The 24,091-nt window shown below is 48.0% G+C and overlaps 2 protein-coding genes across 6 annotated transcripts in view; one reads left to right on the top strand and one right to left on the bottom strand.

Annotated features, from left to right (window-relative positions):
- NCAPH2 (non-SMC condensin II complex subunit H2) overlaps positions 1–17,528 on the bottom strand; it is a 32,963-nt gene extending 15,435 nt beyond the window's left edge. The window contains exons 1-12 of one of the 5 annotated variants that reach the window (XM_083572822.1): positions 17,414–17,528; positions 14,331–14,528; positions 13,311–13,412; positions 13,136–13,191; positions 11,240–11,321; positions 9,344–9,415; positions 6,694–6,773; positions 5,973–6,109; positions 5,734–5,826; positions 2,790–2,914; positions 2,635–2,700; positions 659–725 (exon numbers count right to left, since the gene is read on the bottom strand). In XM_083572822.1, the coding sequence (XP_083428948.1) occupies positions 659–725; positions 2,635–2,700; positions 2,790–2,914; positions 5,734–5,826; positions 5,973–6,109; positions 6,694–6,773; positions 9,344–9,415; positions 11,240–11,321; positions 13,136–13,191; positions 13,311–13,412; positions 14,331–14,453 (1,003 nt within the window). In that variant the 5' untranslated portion in view covers positions 14,454–14,528; positions 17,414–17,528. Of the gene's footprint in view, positions 1–658; positions 726–2,634; positions 2,701–2,789; positions 2,915–5,733; positions 5,827–5,972; positions 6,110–6,693; positions 6,774–9,343; positions 9,416–11,239; positions 11,322–13,135; positions 13,192–13,310; positions 13,413–14,330; positions 14,529–17,183; positions 17,378–17,413 lie in introns of those variants that run through there. The other 4 variants (XM_083572824.1, XM_083572823.1, XM_083572826.1 and 1 more) reach the window with 4 other exon arrangements.
- Positions 17,529–17,697: 169 nt separating this feature from the next.
- The window catches only part of LMF2 (lipase maturation factor 2), a 33,970-nt gene continuing 27,576 nt past the window's right edge, over positions 17,698–24,091 (top strand). Inside the window, exons 1-2 of the mRNA XM_083572740.1 lie at positions 17,698–17,851; positions 22,958–23,211. Coding sequence (XP_083428866.1) covers positions 17,752–17,851; positions 22,958–23,211 — 354 coding nt within the window. The 5' untranslated portion in view covers positions 17,698–17,751. The remainder of the gene's footprint in view (positions 17,852–22,957; positions 23,212–24,091) is intronic.

Raw genomic sequence — 24,091 nt, 5'->3', positions numbered from 1 at the left:
TTACCAGGGAGGGTTCTGCAGCAGCCAGCCAGGCAGGGTGGATAAAAATCAATGATTTTAAAATAAATAAATAAATATATAAATTTGTAATTTTTTATTTAACTTGGATTTTTAAAATAAAATGCTTTTGGAAGAAAAATCTTCCTAAAGATAGTTTTCTGTTTAAGTTACATTATAGTCCAAAGGCTATAATCAGGAAATAAGGATTTGTTTTAAGTTTTTCATGTGTGCTAAAACTCAGCCTAAGTTTTATTTAAAAAATTCTTTAACCACATCAGCTAACAAACATGGATGCTTGTTTAAATTGTTATTAAGGAAATGATTATTTTTCTCCTTCCAATAAACTGCAGCAGAAAAGTTGTCCAAATATAAACAATAATTTCATAATTATCTGTCCATGCGTTTCTAGTAGTATAACCAAATCAGTAATTTTTGATATAACTGTAAAAACTACTCTGAAAATTTATTATTCCAAAAATGAAACCTTCATCTGGTTGTCAGTATTAAGATGATACCAGCAAGAACGAGACTTTATGTAAAATAAATGATTCAAATCAAGTCTTACTGACTAGTGACTTAAATCGTGATTTAAATCAAATCCACCCTGCAGCCAGCCAACCCACCCACCCACCCACCCTCCCTCTCTCTCTCCAGATACCTTTCCTCAGGGGTTTATCATCGGAGGAGCTGAAGGGGTCCAGGCTGCGCCAGGGGTCCAGCATCTCCTGGAAGAGAAACAGAGGCACAGAAACTCCAGCGGGTGCAGAATGTCGCTGCGAGGCTCCTTACAGGGTCCTTGCCACGGGATCACATTCATCCAGTGCTTTACCAACTGCACTGGCTCCCAGTGAAGTACAGAGTCAGGTTTAAGGTGCTGGTTTTGACCTTTAAAGCCCTAGGCGGCCTAGGACCCTCGTACCTATGGGACCGCCTCTCCTGGTATGTCCCACGGAGGACCTTATGGTCCACAAATGACAACACTTTGGAGGTCCCAAGTCACAAGGTGGTTAGATTGGTCTCAACTAGGGCCAGGGCCTTTTCAGTACTGGCCCCGACGTGGTGGAACGCTCTGTCCCAAGAGACCAGGGCCCTGTGGGACTTGACATCTTTCCGCAGGGCCTGCAAGACAGAGCTGTTCCGCCTGGCCTTTGGTTTGGACTCAGTCTGACAATTATGTTTCCCTCCCCTTATGGTCTTGATTTATCGGCTACTTTAAAATGAGGCTTCATTTTAAATTGCATTTTAACCCGTATTTTAAATTGGGTCCCCCTCCCCTTCTCTTTCCCCCCTATGTTTTTACTGTGATTTTATTGGTGTTAGCCGCCCTGAGCCTGGCTCTGGCCGGGAAGAGCGAGGTGTAACTAATTATTATTAGTAGTAGTAGTAGTAGTAGGTGTTGTGGGTCTCGGCCAGGGCTCAGCAGCGGCATTTGTTTATAAGGCTGCAGCCTGGCCTTGTAATGTAGGACAAGAAGTTGGAACGAGATTCAGACTGTCTCACTGCACACACACACAAAGGAGAGATGATAAGAAAAGCCAACTCTGGAGCAGACCAATGGCCCATCTTATCTAGTACCCACATATGCAGTGCCTCATCGCTTGTCCCCAGCATCAGGTATTCAGGGGTATACTTCCACTGCGCCCGGAGGCTCCACTTAGCTGCCATAGCTCATAGCTACTGACAGACCCCTCCTCCTCCTGCATGAATCTGTTCAGTGTTCCGTTCACCCCATCGAAGCCTCCGGGCCGTCAAAACATCTAGCAGCAGTAAGCTCCCCAAGTTAAAGCTCTATCATACCAATTTGAAACATCAGGGATCCCCCTCCAAAATAATATATAATAAAGATTCTGGGAACCGTAGTTTGTTCTTCCCCTCTTCTTCCCCTCCCACAGCTATAATCCCCCAGAGTTCCCTGTGAAGAAGGACGGATCGAATGATGAACCAGTCTGGGAACTGTAGCAGTGAGAGGGGGAATAGGGAGGGATTTCCTAATGACTTTCAGGACCCTCAACACACTGCAATTCCCAGGATTGTTTGAGTGGGGGAGTGCCAATTGCTGTCAAAAGTGGCGTCGTAGCCCTTGTAATGTTTGTGCCGGCAGGTGCAAAACAATTGTGGCTAAGCCCACGTTCCAATTTCCTCTGGCACATGCAGGACATTGGACAAATTTTCAACGTACGAGATAACCCAGCTAAAAAGACATCTGAAGGCGCCCTGTTAAGGGAAGTTTTTAATGTTTGATGCATTACTGTGTTTTAATATTTTGTTGGAAGCCACCAAGCCCAGCCAGATGGGTGGGGTATAAATAATAAATTATTATTATTATATTATTATTATTATTATTATTGCTGAGGGGTTTGCGCAAAGACAGCCCTCTGCCCAAGTTTGTTTGCTTATATCATTGCATTTCCACCCCCACTGTGTCTCTAAGGAGCTCAAGGCAGCAGACAGGGTTCTCCCCATTTTATCCTCACGACAACCCTGTGAGGTAGGCTGGCCTGAGAGTCAGCGACTGGCCCAAGGTCACCCACACGGGGACTAGAACTGTGGTCTCCCAGGCCGTAGGCGAACGCTGTAGCCACAACCCCACAGTGGCTCTCATGATGCAAGGCTGGGGCATTTCGTTCCCCTGACCTTGACGCAGGCATCCGGGGCAGGGCCTCTCTCCCGCAGCATGTAGCCTTTCCTCTGAGGGATGCTCTAGAAGGCAGAGGAACAAGACCGTTAAGGGTTTGTCTCCACGCCTAGGCAGCCTCCCGCTCTCCTCCTCCCCTCGTCCTCCCAAATACCATCTGATGCTCAACATGGACCTCCTCCTCCCGAGCTGGCGAGCCATCCAGGACATCTTCGGGAAGCGCTGGCAGGAAGTTGTCGCAGTCGTTGTTATCGTCACAGATGGGCGCTGCTGCACCTGCTTCAGGGAGAACAGAAGAGGAGGGAGGTGATCTTCCGGCCCGGCAAAACAGCAGCGGCCGTGGAATGGGCTGCGCTCTCGCCGCCAAGCTCCCTGCTTTCCTTGGGAAAGGAAGTTAAACGGTGGAACTCCCTCCCCCATGATGGCCAACAACCTGGAGGGCTTCAAAAATGGATTGGATCAATTATTGGAGGAGGAGAGGGCTATGGGTGGCATAGGGCCCTCGTATCTACAGGACTGCCTCTCCTGGTCTGCCCCACAGAGGACCTTAAGGTCCATGAATAATAATAGTTTAGAGGTCCCTAAGGAAGTCACACTATCCTCCACGAGGGCCAGGGCCTTCTCAGTGATGGCTCCGACCTGGTGGAATGCTCTGTACCAGGAGACCAGGGCCCTGCAGGATTTAACCTCCTTCCTCAGGGCCTGTAAGACAGAGCTATTCCGCCTGGCTTTCAGCTTGAACTTAGCCTGATCTTTTATTCCCCTTCCTTCCCTCCGCTTTTTATGAAGATTACGTGCTCTGAGACCCCACAGCTAATTCTCCCCTGGTCTCCTCGCTGGCCCAAATAGGACTAATTTAGCCAGGTAGCCCTGGTGATCATCTAATGTTTATTGGATGGATTTTCCCCCTAAATTGATTTTTGAATTCTGAATTTATTGTTATTCACGTTTTATACTGTATTTTATGCTGTTTTTTGCTGCATCAATTCAGTGTTTTAAATTTGTTGTTAGCCACCTTGAGCCCGGTTTATTGAACCGGGAAGGGCGGGGTATAAAAATTTATTATTATTATTATTATTATTATTATTATTATTAGCCATTTATGGCTATGCTCTGCCCTCACAACCAGAGGCACAGGAGGGGAGAGGACTCTAGAATCATAGAATCATAGAGTTGGAAGAGACCACAAGGGCCATCGAGTCCAACCCCCTGCCAAGCAGGAAACACCATCAGAGCACTCCTGACATATGGTTGTCAAGCCTCTGCTTAAAGACCTCCAAAGAAGGAGACTCCACCACACTTCTTGGCAGCAAATTCCACTGTCAAACAGCTCTTACTGTCAGGAAGTTCTTCCTAATGTTTAGGTGGAACCTTCTTTCTTGTAGTTTGGATCCATTGCTCCGTGTCCGCTTCTCTGGAGCAGCAGAAAACAACCTTTCTCCCTCCTCTATGTGACATCCTTTTATATATTTGAACATGGCTATCATATCACCCCTTAACCTCCTCTTCTCCAGGCTAAACATGCCCAGCTCCCTTAGCCGTTCCTCATAAGGCATTGTTTCCAGGCCTTTGACCATTTTGGTTGCCCTCCTCTGGACACGTTCCAGTTTGTCAGTGTCCTTCTTGAACTGTGGTGCCCAGAACTGGACACAGTACTCCAGGTGAGGTCTGACCAGAGCAGAATACAGTGGCACTATTACTTCCCTTGATCTAGATGCTATACTCCTATTGATGCAGCCCAGAATTGCATTGGCTTTTTGAGCTGCCACGTCACACTGTTGGCTCATGTCAAGTGGTCAACCAAGACTCCTAGATCCTTTTCACATGTACTGCTCTCAAGCCAGGTGTCACCCATCTTGTATTTGTGCCTCTCATTTTTTTTGCCCAAGTGCAATACTTTACATTTCTCCCTGTTAAAATTCATCTTGTTTGTTTTGGCCCAGTTCTCTAATCTGTCAAGGTCTGCTTTCTGGTTTCCCTTGGGGGCCCCTGGTTTGCCACTGTGAACAGGATGCTGAACGAGGTCATTGGTCTGACCCAGCAGGTGCTGGAGAAAATAATAATTTCATAAAACTGCATTTTGATTGTTCCGTTTTGAGTCTATTTCCTAGCTAAACTGAAAAGGCTGTACCTGTCTTATACAGTACAGAACTAGATGCTTTTAGGTACTGTACATGGTACCTATGAAAGAGTAAACTGTTAGAATCCATCGTGGCCGTTGTATATGCATGAAAAGAGAATCAGCTAGGCATGGCAACTGCAATCAATCTTCAATTGTTTTGTAGACAGATGAAAGGGGACACTGGAAGACTTAACGAACAGGAAAATCAGCCAAAGTCTTAATAAGGAAAGACAGCAGAAAATGGTTATACGTAATCACATGATATTATGATGAGGGCTGATCTGAAGAGCCAAATGGTTTAGATTGGTTCAGGATGATGACTTTGGGTTGCAACTAATAAGACTGCTGTGATTCTTTGATTGGGGAAAGGAAATGGCGTCTGTAATCTGGAAGTGTACAAAAAACATGGCTTTGGATGCGGAACCCTGCAGACTCCTCCTCATTTCTGAGGCTGTCCCTTTGAGAATTTGTATTTCAATGAACGACTCTCGCTTGGAGCATGCACCCTTTTCTTTGGGGTTTCTGGGAGGAATAGTTCCAGTCTAGGAACCTCTTCTTAAGCATCTCAATACGGGCTCTTATTTTTCAGATGCCCTCAGTTGCCTGCAGAAAGCCAGGCGCAACTCTCCCCCCCCCTTTATAATTACACTTTCATCCAGGGACGTCGGATAACTTACAAAAAAATAATTCAGTCGAAAATCTAACAATAACATGCATCAGAATCATCCTCCTATTAGTTATGCCTAACAGTATATACTTTTGTCCCTACTCATTTATCCTAATTTCACCCCCCCTTCCTCCCTCCCCTTTGGACCCCCCCCCAAATATTCTTCTCTCTTCAAATCTTTAACCATGTGCACAGATTATTCATTCTAATTTGGATGCTTGGGTTGGCTTCCCCCCGTGCTATCTAATTCCTATAACTTGTCCATTTATTCAAAATCTTTTGACATTTGTCTTGCCAGGCGCAACTCACCGCTTTCTTCGGAGAAGTTCAGCGCAGCGACAGGCGTCCGGAACCCGCAGACGTCCATGGGCGTGGAGCCGGCTGGAAGAAGGCCCTGCGCACCTATAGGGGAAGGAGAGGGCCACCCTAGAGAATGGCAGCAACATCCCCCTAACGGCACCAAAGCATGTGGCCCCTTCTTACGCTCTTAACATCCCCCCTCCAAGGGAACCAGAGGGGAGAGAGAAGTGCCGTGCGCCGGCCCCTACCTATAGAGCCGATCCCCCGGTCCCAGTTCCTGTCCTGTATCGGCGAGAGCCCCACCAGCTCCAGCCTGCCGGTGATTTGAGGAGTGCAGATGTTCATGTGAAAATCCTTCCGGCTCGCCAACTTCTCCCCCTTCTGGCTGCAAGGAAACACAGTGACCCCTTCAGTCTGTAGGCCAGCCCTGTTAGAATTCCTGCTCCACGTTTGCAGTCATGGGATTGTTGTCTTTCACATGACGGTGTATGTTTTGACTCCACAGAGTGGGAAGTGACAGAGACAGGATGTTTGTGTTACTGTGTTCCATGAAGTGGGACTATTGTCCTTTGTTCTTTCTCTTTGCTGTCTGATGCTAGAGAGAGAGGGAGCCATGTTGCAGTGCTCCGTGTCTGTTTATATGTAAATAAAGTAGATTAGCCAAAATGCTGAGTTGCTGAGGTCTGTTAGGCAACTTGCACAAACTCTGTGGATCCCTAAGTGTGCCGATGTCTGCTGGCATCGGTGATGTTTGGGCTGAAGAAAGATTGTGAAGCTCCCGAACGATTGACCAGGAGGGAGGGAACATGCCAGTCGGACAGGTGTCTCTACCAGGATCCTACTCGTGTGTAGGCTGAACTCCTGACAAGCGCTAGAGAGCTGGCAGCATGAGAAGGCACGCCTCCCCCAGAGCGCATTGATAATCCCCTCTGACTAGGAAAATTAAAGGTTGGGGCAGGGAATCCTTACCTGAAGAGGGGATTGTCCGTCTTTTCTGCGTCATCTGGTGGAACCAGGGCCATTGGAGTCAAGGGGACAATGCCGTTCGCCTGGAAAGATAAGGAAGCGAGTTCCAACGTGTCTAGGGAGAGGGGCGGTGGGGGTCGTCCTCTGGGGCAGGAGGGGTGCTGAGCACCTATGGCCTCCTGGAGACTCGGCCATCTCAGGCTAGAGAGCTGTTGAGCTTCCCTTCAGCTGAGTGCTCCTCTTCAGCTGCTGGTGGTGCCCTGTTTTTCTAGCTGGGAGTTGTGGTAAAGGGATCACAGGAAGACAGGAAGCAGCCTTGCGTTGTGCTAGATCATTGGGGCCCATCTAGTGCAGTTTTGCTCACACTGGCTGGAAGCAGCAATACAGTGGTACCTTGGTTCTCAAACGGCTTAGTACTCAAACGGCGAAAACACAGAAGTAAGTGTTCCGGTTTTCGAACGCTTTTCGGAAGCCCAACGTCCGATGCGGCTGTTGGCTATTGTTTCCGGGGCACCTGCACCAATCAGAAGCTGAGCCTTGGTTTTTGAACATTTCGGAAGTCAAACGGAGTTCCGGAACAGATTAAGTTTGGCGCTTCTGTTTTTGCTATTTATTTTGCATTTTTGTTTTTGAGGCTTTTTCGGTTAATTTATTTTTGTGACTGCGTGGAGCCCAGTTCAGCTACTGATTGATAGATTGTGTGACTGCAGAAATGGATAAAAGCCCCCCATCCAAACAACCATCATCATCAGTGCAGGTAAGAAAAAAATAATTTTAATTTTTATCATCTAGAATACTGTCTTTATTTATTTTATAGTACAGAACATTGGTTATTGCTTTCATTTTATGGATCAATGGTCTCGTTAGTAAAATTCATGTTAAATTTCTGTTTTAGGGGTCATTTTTAAAAATCTGGAACGGATTAATCTGTTTTGCATTACTTTCTATGGGAAAGTGTATCTTGGTTTTGGAATGCTTTGGTTTTGGAATGGACTTCTGGAACGGATTGAGAACCACAGCACCACTGCACAGAGCTTCAGTCTTACCCCGCCCTACTAGCAAAATAGATGCTCTGCTGTTTTTTTTAAATAACCCTTTCCATTAAAAGTTTTCAACATAGAGTACAATAAAAGCAAAATAGAGTGAGAAGATAGAAATGGAAGAGCATAAAAAAGAAAAGGAATGAAATGAAGAAAGGAAAGTATAAAACTCTCTATCCCTAAGTTATATCTTTACCCTTAATCCACATAAAAGAGATGTTCTGCTATTGAGCCACAGCCCTTCTCATGCATCTTGAACAGTGGAGGGTGGGGGAAGCACACGCAGTGCTGTTGTTGAGCTTCCAGGAAAGCGGAAATTGGATGGGTCCGCTTGCTGATTAAAGGAGGCATAAACAAGCAGGGCCTTCTGGCTTAGGGGAACAGGAGTGTGACAGAAAGACGACAGAGCTGGACTCGGAAGGTCGAAAGCACAAGAACGTAGGAAGAATGCTGTTTCCAAGAGCGGCTGACCTGACGTCTTGTGCCAACCACGAAGCAACAGTTCTCAGTATGGAACTCACAGCAATGTGATATTTCAATGGCCACAAACATCTGTGAGCAAGGGACTTGGGAGGGAAGGCTGTAGGCCATGCCTTGCATGCAACAGGTCCTCCAAGCGATCTACAGCATCTCCAAGCAAGGCCGGGAATGTTCCTGGTCTGAACCCTGGAGGACCACTATCTGTCAGCGTAGACAAAAACTCTCTTAAATGCACCAAAGGCCTGACTCAGTATGAGCCAGCTTCCCATTGCTTCAGTTTCATCACCTTGGCTGGGAGCCCTGGAAGATCTGCTCCCTGCCCTGCAGGCTTCCTCCCATCTGGCCTGGGAGGGTGGGGCCCGGACTGACTCCAGCTACAAAAAGTCAATGCTGCTGAAGAGGCCAGAGACCATCTTGGCTGCCTCTTGGAGAAGACCCAGGTCATCGAATCTGAGCTTCCACAGCTGCCCCTGGCCGTGAACCACCATTGGCAGAACTGGCAGCAAAAGCAGCAGTTATGCTCTATGCTTATAATATTTTATTCTCTTGTTAATTATGCCATTTGAAATGTGCACTTAGTATTTGACATTTTTTAGTAATGTTTTCTTTTGAAATGAATTCAAGGCAATTATTTCTTGAACTTTGCTGTGCTCAAGGTGCATTCTGTAGTTGACCTTCTTTGCAACGCTTTACTTTGAAACCTTTTAAGATAATATTAATTTCCTGTTAATTACTTTGCTTTGGATATCTACTTTACATCTGACTTTCTTCAGTAATGCTTTGTTCTAGATTGTTTTATTTGATGTTTGAATGTGTGGTAAATAGCTTTAAGATTTTTTTCTCAAAGCTGGCTTTAAGAGGGGATGTTGAGATAGATGGAGCTGTTTTCAGCCTCTCCCTCTCTTAATTAATCATTACATCTTCCAATACCCAAACCACAGTTCCCCATGTTAAACTTAGATGTGTTATGACACACACCGAGCTACTTGTGGCCGAATTCACAATTTCAGCAGCGGGGCAGGGGGGGTGTCAAACTTGTATGAAGCTCAACATACCCCCCCCCTTGAATTCCTGACCCCTCCCATTCCATTCATCTTCAGACATCAAAAATGGGAACAGTAGAGGCTACTCACACTATGTCTCTGGTTTTCCCTCATGTCATTGCTTGCTCTGCTGGTATCGCGGATGTCGTCCAAAGAGAGGAACTACAGAGAAACAGAAAAACTCCATCAATGGCGCACATTGCCTAGGCAAGCAAGGAGTGGGAGGGCAGAAGAAGAAAAGGGAGCCTGCCCAAACCTACATACTAAATTGCTTTTAATGGGAGGAGCCATGGCTGCCATTTAAAAATAAAGATAAAAATCTAGCCTGCCCCATCCCTAGTCCCTCAAGGCAGGTTACAATTTTGAAGTGACATTAAGTGTATTTAGGCAACATAAAAGGATATATGCACCTGACAAAGTAGACTTGCATCCATATAACCTAATAATAATAATAATAATAATAATAATAATTATTTATACCCTGCCCTTCCCAGTTCAAAAACTGGGCTCAGGGAAGCTAACAATTAATTTAAAACACTTAATTGTAAAAGCAGCATAAAATACAGTATAAAAACATGAATAACAGTAAAATTCAAAATTCAGAAATCAGTTTAGGGGAAATAAGCATTAGATAACCACCAGGGCTAGCTGACTGAATTGGGGAGGCCAGGGGAGAATTAGCTGTGGGGTCTCAGAGAAGGTGATCTTCATAAAAGGGGAGGGGGAGGGGGAGGGAAGAGAAGGGAAATAAAAGATCAGGCTGAATTCAGATCAAAGGCCAGGCGGAATAGCTCTGTCTTACAGGCCCGACGGAAGGAGGTTAAATCCTGCAGGGCCCTGGTCTCATGGGACAGAGCATTCCACCAGGTCGGAGCCATCACTGAGAAGACCCTGGCCCTGGTGGAGGATAGTCTGACTTCCTTAGGGCCCAGGACCTCTAAACTATGGTTGTTCATGATCCTCTGCGGGGCATACCAGGAGAGGCGGTTCCGTAAATGAGGGCCCTAAGCTGCTTTATGCCATAAAGCATTCATTAGGTCAGCAGTGCTTGAAACTCAATCTCAAGGTCAAGAATCCTGCATTGCAGGGGGTTGGACTACATGATCCTTGTGGTCCCTTCCAATTCTAAAAGATAATAAATAATAATAATAATAATAATAATAATAATAATAATAATAATAATTTATTTCTACCCCACCCATCTGGCTGGGTTTCCCCAGCCCCTCTGGGCGGCTTCCAAAGAAAAATTAAAAATACATTAAAACATCAGTCATTAAAAACTTCCCTAAACAGGGATGCCTTCAGATGTCTTCTAAAGTAAGATAGTTGTTCATTTCGTTGACATCTGGTGGGAGGGCGTCCCACAGGGCAGGCACCACTACCGAGAAGGCCCTCTGTCTGGTTCCATGTAACCTCACTTCTCACAGGGAGGGAACTGCCAGAAGGCCCTCGGCGCTGGACCTCAGTGTCTGGGCTGAACGATGGGAGTGGAGACGCTCCTTCAGGTCTACTGGACCGAAACCGAATCTACAATTCTATGATTCTATGAGGTTTGAAGGAGCTGCAGGACTCCGATGTTGCTTCTGCTAGAGCTGGCAAGCCCAGCCACCCCTCTGGAACTTATACAAAGAGATTGCTGGCAGCATTTTCCTGTACGTTTCTGCAACTAGAAGAAGCCTGCAGTCATCACCAAGAGCAAAAATTAAAGCTTTTGCCAAGCTGGTGCCCCCCAGTTAAACTAGGACATCCCCTCAGCTGATGGGAGGCTGTAGCCCAGCATCTGAAGGCTGCCAGGTTGGCAAAGGCTGCTCTACAGATGGATGAAGCAGAACGGCCACAGGCAAGAGCTGCTTTGGGGCTGCTCAGACAGAATCCATCTGCAGCCAGTTTCTGTTGCTGCCTTTGGCCCCGTCAAGAGAACAGCTTTGCCTGCAGAGCGAGAGAGAACATGGACACATTCTCTTGCACGATGACAATGGACCTCACCTTTTCCTCTTCTGCTGCTGGTCCATTGCTGACATCTCTGTCAACTCCATCCTCTCCTACTGATGCAGCCTGCTTCTCACGCCTAATCGGTGGGAGTGGAAAGAGTCACGGGAAAAGGAAAATCAGAGCAAATTGTTGTTTTTAAAATTTGAATCCCTCTCTTTTTCAAGCAAATGAAAGCCCCCCGAAGAGTGCAATTTCAGAATCCAGGTTACCAGGCAATACTACAGTCAAGGTTCATTGGCTATAGGGCAGAGTCAGGCTATAGGATTGTCAGCGGGATGCCAGATACAATGACACCATGACAAACACCACCCCTGGGAGACCTCAGGACCATGCCAGCCAAACATGACCAACAACAAAGCTCATCAGGGCAACAGGGACAGGATCCTGGGTGATCTGAAAACAACCTTCCGCTTTTTCACACGGAGAAGCAATTTCCTGAACCCGCTCCGTGTAATAAGGTTGTGAGCCATGGAGAAAATGGTTGGAGGGGCACCGTTTAATGGGAAATTTTCCCACTTTAAAAATGGCTGTGACTCAGCCTTTCAACTTTTTTAAAATTAATTATTATTATTACTTATTCAACTTATACACCGCCCTCTACCCAGAGGTCTCAGGGTGGTTTACAACAAGACCACAACATATAAAATCAAACCAAAAGCAGTAACCCAATAACCCCCCCAGCCACATTCTAAAAGGGTGTTGAATGTCAACAAGATCCACCAAAGGGCCCTTTTTGCCTGGCACCTCAAGGTGTATAATGAAGACGCAAGGCAAACTTCCCTGGGGAGAGCATTCCACAGATGTGGAGCCACTGCAGAAAAGGCCCTGTTCTTGTGTTGCCACCATCCGGACCTCTCAAGCAGGAGGCACACGAAGGAGGGCCTCAGAAGATGATCTCAGGGACCGGGAAGATTCATATGGGAAGAGGCGGCCCTTGAGGTATTGCGGTCCCAAGTCTTTGGTACCGCAGAACTTTCTGCCTACTTACTGCTATAGTAATGACTGGTTGGATGCAGTCAGAAAAATAAGCCAGTGTAAAATTCTTTGCAATGATCATTTCTATCTACAAATGGTGGGATGGGTGGGTTTCGAAGTACATAGACAAATGTGGTTTTATGTCAAAACAACAGCACCTCTCCTTGCAAGCAAGGAAGCTAGCACGTCAGGGGAGCTGTGTTTCTGGAATTGTTCTTATAATAAAACACACAGAGAGGAATGGTGGAAACACCTAGCCCCACGGTCATAACACGAGGCAGCAGGAAACGAGCAGGCGAAAGACATGCCAACTTAAGACAAATGAAGCAACCATGTGGAAGCAGCGAAACAAAATTGCTCCTTCACAATATGAGGACATAAACTTAGAGCTCTCTCAATGCCAGAAAACTTCCAGAAAAGGAAGCTATTCAGCTCCACTAACCAATTTTTTGCTGCCAATATTAGAAAAAAGTACACCTGACAACTTAAAAAAATTGTCTAAAGTAAAAAAAAAATGGAGAGAGACAAAGCTATCTTGGCAATACAATCAAGCCTCGGATCGCGAACACCTCCGTTTTGGAAAGTTTTGGCTCCTGAACATCAAAAACCTGGAAGTAAATGCTCCGGTTTTCGAATGTTTTTCGGAAGCCAAATGTCTGACGCAGCTTCTGCATGAGTGCGGGAAGCTCCTGCAACCAATCGGAAGCTGCGCCTCAGTTGTCAAACGTTTTGGAAGCCGAACAGGCTTCTGGAACGGATTATGTTCAACAACAGAGGTTTTACTAACTAAGTCAGAGAAGAAAAGGCAGCACAATGGGCAGAGGAAGGTGAGGGATTCCAGGACAGAAATATGAAGTACTCTAGCCAACTCCGGAAGTGAAAATCTTCCCTTCCCTCAAAAAAAGTTCAACTAACTTCTTATTGGAAATGAAATCAAGTGCCTGGAAGACCAGCGAGTAGAGAGATTCCACCTGAAAAAAGAGAAAAAAGGCAACAGGTTTAGAGGCAAGAATGGAGGTTTGCTAAGCCAAACAATTTTGTTGCAGTTCCATGGTCCATCTAGTTTGACCATTCTTGATAGCCACCTCACCTTCTTACTGTAGATGCAGGCAGAACCTTGGATGAGCATTGCTGCTTCTGTAAAGTTCATGGTGGTTCTGCCATTATCAAATGAAATGCAGATCTGCGCCAGCTGAAGGATTAAAAAAATAAATAAATACCAAAGGTGACAAGAGAATACAGGAATAATAGACTCTGTTTCGGCAGACTAATTCTAACAGACAGCAAGAACTTTGTTTGATTTTGTTCTTCAATCATATCACCATCGAAAAGCTACTAAGGGTACTGCTTATATCCCAATTTAACAGGGAACAAATGGAGACATGTTGCATCTCCCATAGCTTGCTTCCCTGAAACTTTGCTTCTCGCAGTGAGGGAACTGCCAGAAGGCCCTCGGTGCTGGACCTCAGTGTCTGGTAGAACGATGGGGCTGGAGACGCTCCTTCAGGTATACTGGACCGAGGCCGTTTAGGGCTTTAAAGGTCAGCACCAACACTTTGAATTGTGCTCGGAAACGTACTGGGAGCCAATGTAGGTCTTTCAGGACCGGTGTTATGTGGTCTCGGTGGCCACTCCCAGTCCCCAGTCTAGCTGCCACATTCTGGATTAATTGCAGTTTCTGGGTCACCTTCAAAGGTAGCCCCACGTAGAGCACATTGCAGTAGTCCAAGCGGGAGATAACCAGAGCATGCACCACTCTGGCGAGACAGTCTGCGGACAGGTAGGGTCTCATCCTGCGTACCAGACGGAGCTGGTAGACAACTGCCCTGGACACGGAAGACAGGCTCTACTCCTCCTTTAAAGCCCTACCCGCAGCAATAATAATAATAATAATAATAATAATAATAATAATAATAATAATTTATCAATTGTACCCTGCCCATTTGGCTGGGCTTCCCCAGCCACTCTGGGCGGTTTCCAGCAAAGATTAAAAATAGGAGACTTCACTCTGCAGAGGCAGAGACACCATGGGTAGAATGAGATTCCCATGCCAAAGCAGCTCCCCGCCCACATGGTCTCCCCCAAGGCAGGAGCAAATGGAGGCACTTACCTCCTCCAGGTACTCTCCCAGCTGAGCTGCCACATCCACCGCCCAGTTCGCAGTGAGGTCCCTTATCGGCTTGAGGAAGTGCACGAAACGAGACTCCACGTCCTCCATGGCAGCAAATCCCATCCAGCACAGAACCACACTCCAGGGGTTTAATGCATTTTAGGCATGAAGGTTCAGGCTCTGCCCGCTGTTCAAAGACTAAACGTTTTAGCCTGCTGTTCAGATAACAAATAACCAAAATAAAGGAGAGAGCGACTTGCACAATCCCACCCATTAAGAACTGGAGCCAGTGTGGTACAGTGGTTAGAGCAGAGCTTTCCAAATTTCCCACGTTGGCGACATGCTTTTTAGATATGCGCCATTTCATAACAAATTCAGTTTTACTAGTAAACCAGAGTTTGAATTAACCCCACTCAGTTTGAGTGGCAGGGAGTGTTTAAGCAACATACCTGCACACTAACACACATTTTGCAAAGCTCTGGGTTAGAGTGTAGGGACTATGACCTCCTGGAAGACCAGGGTTCAAACCCACCATCAGGCGCCACACCTTGGCAAAACCAAGCAGCCTGGCTTCAGTCTTGTTTTCTACCCCATGCCGAAGACTCCCTCTTTACCCATTTATCATCAATTTACATATCAACTTTTACATGTGTCCCAAGGCGATTTGTAAACATGCTACATAAACACCTGAAATAATGTTTAAAAAAATCTTTCTGTCCTAGAATGGGAACACATTACTTAAAAAGACAACAAAATGAATTGGACTCCTTGGCAGGTTTTGAATAAACATACACAAATTTCTTGATTGTTAACATAGTAGATAGATAATATAAGGATGTATACAATTTTAAAGTATGCAGAGAGCAATATGAGTTGAGAAATCAGAGGGAGGAGCTGAGAGAAGTCTCGGGTGAGGAGGGAGGCAGGGTTTGATGGGAAGGTGAAATGGGGGGGAAATAATACTTCTTCGGTATCTGAAGAAGTGTGCATGCACACGAAAGCTCATACCAAGAACTAACTTAGTTGGTCTTTAAGGTGCTACTGGAAGGAAAAATTTTTTTTGTTTTGTTTTGACTGTTATTATGGTTATTGTTAATTATCTGCAGGTGGCCACAATTGAAACACAGTATATTAAAAGTAGAGCTTCAATTAGAGTCACGGGAATAAGGTGGGCTGGGAGGGGAGCAGTTAGGAAGTCCCAAGAGCTCATCTGAAGAGCATGTGCACCAGAGGCGCCAAATGAAGGGAATCAATCAACCAATCAATTAAAGGAACAAATCTTTTGGAGTCGGGAGGGTCCTTTCCTTTTGGTTTTAATGATGTATCTAGGTGGCTTGGGGGGAGTGTTGCTTTAGGTTGCCCTGGGCAAGATAAAAGCGGGTCACAAATTCAACGAATGAATAATTCATTGGTGGATTGGTGGACTGAACGACCGAATGCATGAAGGGAAACAACAATCAAAAGAATTAGTAAAGGGAATGAAAACACGGAGTATTTATGTTTTTTCCCCTAATACCGAGAACCACCCCATGATCCTAGGATGAAGGGGCGGTGTCAGTACCAGATTTACGTATAAGCTAAACAAGCTATAGCTTAGGGCCCCACTCTCTTGGAGGCCCCCAAAAAAATTAAAGGGGAAAAAACAACACTGGATGTACATTTCCAAAATGTAAGCTAAAGAAACCTTTTCTAAAGGAACTTTTGTTATTGCCAAATGCCAATGTGTTTGCATTATCAAGTTTGTTATGAATTAAAAATCATTTTAAGTTAGAGCTTAATTATTTCACTATTAATATACTTAATTGTATTTCAGTTCAGCAATTACTTTGATAAAATACGTATTTTGTGATGTGCGAATGGCTTTAGATACCTATTGGGTCCATAAATGACCATATAGCATATATTCCACACACAAAAAGGTGACAATTTGTTGTTGACAAAGGACAGCTGGACATATAAAGGGCCCCATTACCTTCGGGAGCTGAGGGCTTCATCAAACCTAAACCCTGGGAGGTGTGAAAATTTAACACCTCCTACAACAACCACTGAATGAATGTACAAATTAATTTGATTCTAAATTGATTTTAGAATGTATTTTAATGACTGTGACGTTATGTAAACTGTGCTATTTTTACTGTTAGCCGCTCTGAGCCCGGCTTTGGCTGGGGAGGGCAGGATATAAATAAAATTTTATTATTATTATTATTGTTAGATAAATTAATAGATATAAAAAAGATTAAACACACCGATGAATAAAGGAAGGGAATAAATGATAAACAAATGAGAAGGATAGAACTTTCTTTATGTATGCAACAACAGCAGCAAGAATACTTATTGCAAAGTATTGGAAGACACAAGAGCTACCCACCCTGGAAGAGTGGCAGATGAAGGTGATGGACTATATGGAACTGGCGGAAATGACTGGCAGAATCCGAGACCTGGGAGAAGAGTTGGTGGAAGAAGACTGGAAGAAATTTAAAGACTATCTTCAGAAATACTGTAAAATTAATGAATGTTAAAATGATGTTGGACTGAAAATAAGTGGCATTAGCAACAAAGTTAATAAGAATATGCAAAAATGAATTGATAAATGGATGAAAATATAGAGTTATAATATGCTAAGATATAGAGTTAAGATAAACGAAAGAGGGTAAGGATTTGCTGACTTGATTATTTAAATGGGAATACAAAAAGGGGAGGTGAGAGGAGGCCAAGGAAATAAGATAACGAGTTAGGGTTACAAAAATGGATTTGTTTTTATTTTCCTTTTCTTATTTTATGTATTTTTCTATGTTTCTTTTATTGTATTTCTTTCTTTTCATATGATCTTTTAAATTCATATCTTTGTAAAACTCCAATAAATATCTTTTTTAAAAAAACAAATGAGACCCGCGAATAAATAAACGAAGGCGGGAAATGAAGGGGGGGAAAGTGGGCGTCGTCGTCGTCTCCTGAGCATGTGCAGAGTGCAATTGGCCTCAGCTCCGACCCCCTCCCCTCCCGCCCTGCGAGGGGGTGTTCCTGCCTGCGCGGTTGCCATGGAGACCGGGAGACCCCCCCCGACCCCCCTTCTCTCCCCCGACTCACCCTCCGCTCCCTCGCGCGCCGCTCCCAACGCTCCGCGAATTCGTCTTTCCCGCCCGTCGCGGGGCAGTGACGCCCTCGAAGCCGCGCCGCGGTGACGCCATCCCCCGGCGACGCCTCCTCCTCCTCCTCCTCTTGAAGCGCAGGCCCCGCCCCCGGCTCTCTTCCGGGCCCCGCCCTCCTCCCCCGCGCCTGGCGTTCTAACCGCGCCCCTTCGCCGCGCCTGAGCCAATCAGCTCTTCGGCCCGGGCGTTCTGAGCCCGCCCCCTGGCGAAGTTGGCTACATTGTCGCGAGCCGCGAGCGCAGGCTGCTTCTTTCGCCGCCGCCGCCGCCGCCATGGGAGCCGAGCCGCCCCGCCTGGCCCGCCAGCTCTTCCTGCGGGGCTTGGCCGCCGCCTACGTCGCCGCCTTCGCCTCGCTCTACGTCCAGGTCCCCGGTAAGCGCGGCGCGGAGAAGGGTCCCCCTTCCCCGGGACTCGGGCCCTGCTGCTGCGCGAGGCTCGCCTCCGTCCCGGGGGCCGGGGAGGGCCCCGCGGGCCGGAGAGAGGGAGGAGGCCGCCGCCGGGGAAGGGGTGGGAAGAGGGCCAGGGTTTGGGCTACGGGGCGCGAGGGAGAAGCGGGGGAAGCCTTGAGCCATTGCACTCTGCACGCGCTCAGGTGCCCTCTTGCTCTCCTGCACGGGAAGCGGCGTTGTGTTTTTTGTTTTTTTTATAATAGATTTTTATTGATTTTACAACATATGTTAAAACACAATACAACTAACAATTAACGACACGTAAACAAACAAACATATAAACACATATAATTTCTTAACCTCTCTTTCTTGAACCTTGTTTCAACGACTTCCCCATACCTCCCTTTTCTGCATCCCTGTTTTAAACTTTTCCAGCAACCCCTAATTTCAATACTTATAATTCAGTTTCTAGGGAAGCGGCGTTTTGAGGCTCCTTGCGCGGGGGTGGGGGGGAGCTGGGTCTGCACGAAATGTGGGTAGCAGCTCTCGGGGGGCGAGTGCGTGGCGTGTGGGTTCGGGTGTCGTCGGAAGCCGGGCCTGGCTGCGTTGCAGCGGGTCGGACTGGATGACCTTTGGGGGTCCCTTCCGACTCTTAGCGTTTTGTGATGCTGCGGCTTCTAGGCATTGCAAGCTGGGGGCTGCAGGTGAGGCCGGAGGGAAGCGTGCACGGAACCCCGCGTGTGTGTGTGTGAGAGAGAGGGAGACGTGGCTGTCGGCTTGGGCCTGGAAGGACCGGGACAGATGCTGGCACCTTCGGAGGAGCTGGCCCAGGCCAAGGAGTCGGGTCTGTGCAGGGCGCCCCTCTGGCTCGGCAGGTGGAAGCAGGACGAAACCGCTGGGAGCAGCTTGGTACAAAGCAGCGGTCTCCAACCTGGTGCCCTCCAGATGTTGAAGACTGCAGCTTCCCCCATACCTGACTCTTTAACTGTGTTGGCAGGGGCGATCTTTGGTGATACGGTAAAACAGCTGGAATCATAGTCCAAAACAGCTGGAAGGCACTGGGTGAACCCATTATTCATGTTTATCCTGTTATTCCTCCTGTAGGAGCACAGGGTGATTATGCAACACCGTGGAAATATACCCTAACATTGCTAACAGCTTTATTCAGGGGAGGGGTGGCAAACTTGGGACTCTCCAGATGTTGCTGATGGGAGCTGGAGGAGAACAACATCTGGAGTGCTACAGTTTCCCCATCCCTGGCCTAGAATTCTGGTCTTGATCCAAGGTGGGTTGCAGCAGGTGTATGACCCCTGTGCAAGTACGTGGTGACAGATTAAGGGGTCCCCAAATCCGTGTTTGGGTTAGAGGGGGGTCTTGAGTCTGCAAAGGTGGGAGGCGGCTGATCTGAGTCCTCTTCAGCTAAAGGGGTCCATGGCCCGGCCCCCTTCCTCACAGGGCCCTGTTGCTGGAAACCACGCCAGAGGAGAGGGTCAAATCCTGCTTGCGGGTTTCCTGTCGGGGCACCTGGGCTCGGTGGGCCAGTGGCCTGATCCAGCAGCCAGACTCTTACGATGGAACCTCCAGGGCCAGCGGCAGTCTATCCAGCTTCTTGGCTCTGTGGGGCTACGGGATGCTGGGGTAGACGGACTGTCGGCCTGATCCTGCAGGTCTCCTCTCACAGTCCCATCCGCCCTAAAGAGCCCACCCCTTACCTTCTCCCCCACCCAAACCCTGCCCCTTCTCAGGAAGTCCCGGCTGTGGAACGGAGCCCACTGCCCTCAAACACCCCCTTTCTCCAGGGCCGGATATCCTATGGAACTTTCCCCTCCCTCTGCTGCGCCCCTCCCTCTCCTTTCCACGTAACACGTGGCATCCACATTGCAATAGTGCAAGCTGGGTGCAGGATTTTTGGGGAGGGGGTGAAGTTGTCAGTGCATGCGGCTTGCAGTCAGCTCTTGCACACCTTTTATTTTTGCCAGGCAACGCCTCCCACCTCGCCCAGACTGTCCTGCCTGCAGCTACTGCCGGAGCCGAACACCGCCCCCCACCCCCGCCGTCCTCCTGGTTTCTCTTCCCCTTTTCTGCAAGTTTCCTGCCAGCCTTTCCTTCCCCTCCGGCTTCTGGGCCCTCCGCCAAGGGCCTCTCATGCTTCCAAAATCCAGCTCTTAATCTCCTTATGGCTGGAGGCTGTGCCGAAAATCAAGCCCAGGGCCCTGTTCAGCTGGGGGAAGTTTCCCCCGCGCAGCCCAAACCTGTCCTTTTGCTTTCCTTGCCCCCTTGCAAACTCAGGAAAATCTCCCAGTTGTCTCTGGGGCCCACTGGTGAGTTGGGGTCTTCCTCTGCAGGTGGTGGGTTGAGCGGACGAGACCCAGAATGGGTCCAGCGGTCAAGAAGGCAGTTTCTGCAGAGGGAAGTGTGGGGCAGGTGGGGCTCAACCACCTGGGATGGGAGCCCATTGAAGGGAAGGAGAATTCAGATCCCAAGCCTCTGTTGCCTTGCGGAACATCGTTAGGAGAAGAAAATAATAATATTAATAATAATAATATTTTATTTATACCCCGCCCTTCCCGGTTCAAAAACCGGGCTCAGGGTGGCTAACAACAAATTTAAAACACTTAATTGTAAAAGCAGCATAAAATACAATATAAAAGCTGTCTCGCCAGAGTGGTGCATGCTCTGGTTATCTCCCGCTTGGACTACTGCAATGCACTCTACGTGGGGCTACCTTTGAAGGTGACTCAGAAACTACAACTAATCCAGAATGCGGCAGCTAGACTGGTGACTGGGGGCGGCCGCCGAGACCATATAACACCGGTCTTGAAAGACCTACATTGGCTCCCAGTACGTTTCCGAGCACAATTCAAAGTGTTGGTGCTGACCTTTAAAGCCCTAAACGGCCTCGGTCCAGTATACCTGAAGGAGCGTCTCCACTCTCATCATTCTGCCCGGACGCTGAGGTCCAGCGCCGAGGGCCTTCTGGCGGTTCCCTCCCTGCGAGAAGCAAAGCTACAGGGAACCAGGCAGAGGGCCTTCTTGGTGGTGGCGCCCGCCCTGTGGAACGCCCTCCCAGCAGATGTCAAAGCGATAAACAACTACCTGACATTCAGAAGACATCTTAAGGCAGCCCTGTTCAGGGAAGTTTTTAATGTGTGATATTTTAGTGTATTTTTGGTTTTTATGGAAGCCGCCCAGAGTGGCTGGGGAGGCCCAGCCAGATGGGCGGGGTATAAATAATAAATTATTATTATTATTATTATTATTATAAAAACAAGAATGAAATTCAAAAATAAATTAGAAAAGGGTCATGCGTAAAGCCTACACAAATCCAGAGTCCCTAAGACTGTTGGATGGTGCCTTGTACACCTCCTTACAGCATCTTTTGCAGCCAAGCTGGAGCCAGACCTATCGCTCTCCTTTCCTTTGGACCCTGTCAGCCAGGTCCAGAGGGGGTTTCTTGTCCTTTGAGCAGCCCCAGACCTCCAGGCACACAGCCCAGGCTCGCGCCCTGGGGAGGTGGGTCACTTGGGTGCTTCTAACACAACAGTTTGGCTTCACCCTCGGAGGTGCACTCCATTGTCTTTTGAGACACCAAAAACTGTCCTTCCCAGGGTGGGGTGCTCCTCCACACATACTTTTTGGGGCATGGGACCACTGCAAAAGGGGAAGGGTTGTAGCTCAGGGGGTGGGACACTTGCTTCAGATCCTGTCTCCCTGAAGGGGCATCTCCACCCCCATCGTCCAGCCCAGCCACTGAGCTCCAGCGCTGAGGGCCTTCTGGCGGTTCCCTCCCTGCGAGAAGCCAAGTTACAGGGAACCAGGCAGAGGGCCTTCTCGGTGGTGGCGCCCGCCCTGTGGAACGCCCTCCCATCAGATGTCAGAGAGATAAACAACTACCTGACTTTTAGAAGACATCTGAAGGGAGCCCTGTTTAGGGAAGTTTTTTATGTTTGATGTTTTTCATCTCCACCAAGCTAAGCAATTGACTCCTTACCTCTCTCGCCCTGACACTGTGATCCACGCAATGGTCACCTCCAGACCTGATTATTGTAACTCACTCTACGTGGGGCTGCCCTTGAGACTGACCCAGAAACTCCAGCGGGTGCAGAATGCCACGACGAGACTCCTTACGGGGTCCTCGCCATGGGATCACATTCACCCGGTGCTGTACCAGCTGCACCGGCTCCCGGTGGAGTACAGGATCAGGTTCAAGGTGCTGCTTTTAACCTTTAAAGCCTTATACGGCCTAGGACCCTCGTACATACGGGACTGCCTCTCCTGGTATGTCCCACGGAGGACCTTACGGTCTTCAAACAAAAACATCTTGGAGATCCCGGGCCACAGGGAGGTTAGGCTGGCCTCAAGCAGAGCCAGGGCTTTTTTGGCCGTGGCCCCAATCTGGTGGAACGCTCTGTCACAAGAGACTAGGGCCCTGCAGGACATCTTTCCACAGGGCCTGCAAGACAGAGCTGTTGCACCAGGCCTTTGGCCAAGGCACAGTCTGACCCCCTCCTTCGGTAATCCTCACAGAACTCTAGCCCAATGGTTGCCACTAATTTGATTCTGAATTGATTTTAGAATGAATTGATTTAGAATGCATTTCAATTGATCGATTGTGATTTTATGTGAACCGTGTTGCTTTTATTGTTGTTGGCCGCTCTGAGCCTGGCTTCAGCTGGGGAGGGCGGGATATAAATAAAATTTTATTTTTATTATTATTATTAATTGCCCAGTGGCTTGGGCAACCCAGTCAGGTGGGTGGCATGTATATAATAAATTATTATTGTGCTGAAAGCCCTGGGTTCAGTCCCTAAAAGCATCTCCAGCTGGGAGAGCCCCCCCGCTTCTGATCCCGCAGAGTGTTGCTGCCAGTCCGTGCCAACAACTCTGAGTTAAATTGACCAGTGATGTTGGGTCTGCCAGGCTAGATAGTGTTTTGCAGGGATGGGCATCGTAGTTCAAAGCACCGGGAGGGCGCCGAATTGGGGAAGGCTGGGGTCGGAGGTGCCGTGCCCCCTATACAGGAGTGAGCGGGATGAGGTCTTGCCTGTGGCCGCTGCCGCCAACTCCTCCTGCTTCGACCTCCTCACAGGCCTCTACGGGAAAGATGGCATCCTGCCCGCCCGGAAGGTGCTTCGCTTCACTGGCAAGGGCTTCTGGGAGCAGCTGCGCGACTCGCCCACCCTGCTGTGGCTGGGGCCACGCCTGGGACTGGACACGGAGCAGGGCCTGGAGCTGCTCTGCCTGCTGGGGACGCTGCTCTCCTTCGGGGCCCTGATCCTGGAGCCTCTGCGAGACAGCCTGGTCTTCCTGGCCCTTTGGGCGTTCTACCTCTCCGTTTATCAGGTATGATGGGGCGGCAAGCAGCGCGTGGCCTTGGGGTGTGTGTGGCGGCAGTAGGGGGCAGTCGGTGCCCGCTTGCTGGTGCTTTGCGGGGAGGGGGGGTCCTTGGAAGCCCAAGATGAGCAGCCAAAATCAAAACCGTAAAAGAGTCAAGGTGACTTGGATACCTTTCAGAGGCAGTTTTATTCACTCGTCAGATCCCGGCTTAAAAACCACACCAGCCTTTTGGCAAGCTGCGTTAATGCCCCCCAGGAGCGGAGCCTTTTCTTCCATGACTCCTCGTGGGCAAAACCTCGCCCCCGGGAGCTCAGAGGGGCCGCTGCTTACTTTGGGGGAAATTAGGCCCTCGAAGAGCAAATCCCTCCCTTACTGGGGGTGTCTTTCTATTGGAAATAAATGCCTCTGTATTCTTAATTGTTGCGCATCGTTTCGCTCGGCTCATGCCTATATTTTCTGCCCAAGAGCTGAAGGCGGTTGGCAGTGTGCAGCGCTGAAAAAAACTAAGAGGGCCAAGGCAAAATTCGTTGCCTGCCATTCTGTGCTGTTGGCAAATGCAGTTTATGTTGACTGGACAGAGCCCACTTGAGTGTAAAATCTTGATTCTCAGCAGCCTTTAGGGTCTCTTGGGTGGGAAGATGGGGTGTTAAATGGTTTAAGCCAGTAGCTATCAAAAATCCCCGTGTTGCATAAACTCTGCCCTAGTGCCCCCCTCCCCTAAGAAAAGCATTATTCAGGATAGCAGGTTGCACGACCCACATGATAGCACAGTAAAATTGCATTCCTATCTGGGGAAGGTGAGGTATTACGAACTATATAACAATAATCAGTAAAATTCAAAACAATTGCACATTTATTCAAAATCCAATTAGAATTATGTAGCTTA

The sequence above is a fragment of the Podarcis filfolensis genome, assembly GCF_964270895.1.
Source record: "Podarcis filfolensis genome assembly, chromosome: 10".
Classification (NCBI taxonomy): Eukaryota; Metazoa; Chordata; class Lepidosauria; order Squamata; family Lacertidae; genus Podarcis; species Podarcis filfolensis.
This window is presented reverse-complemented; position numbering and strand designations above follow the sequence as displayed.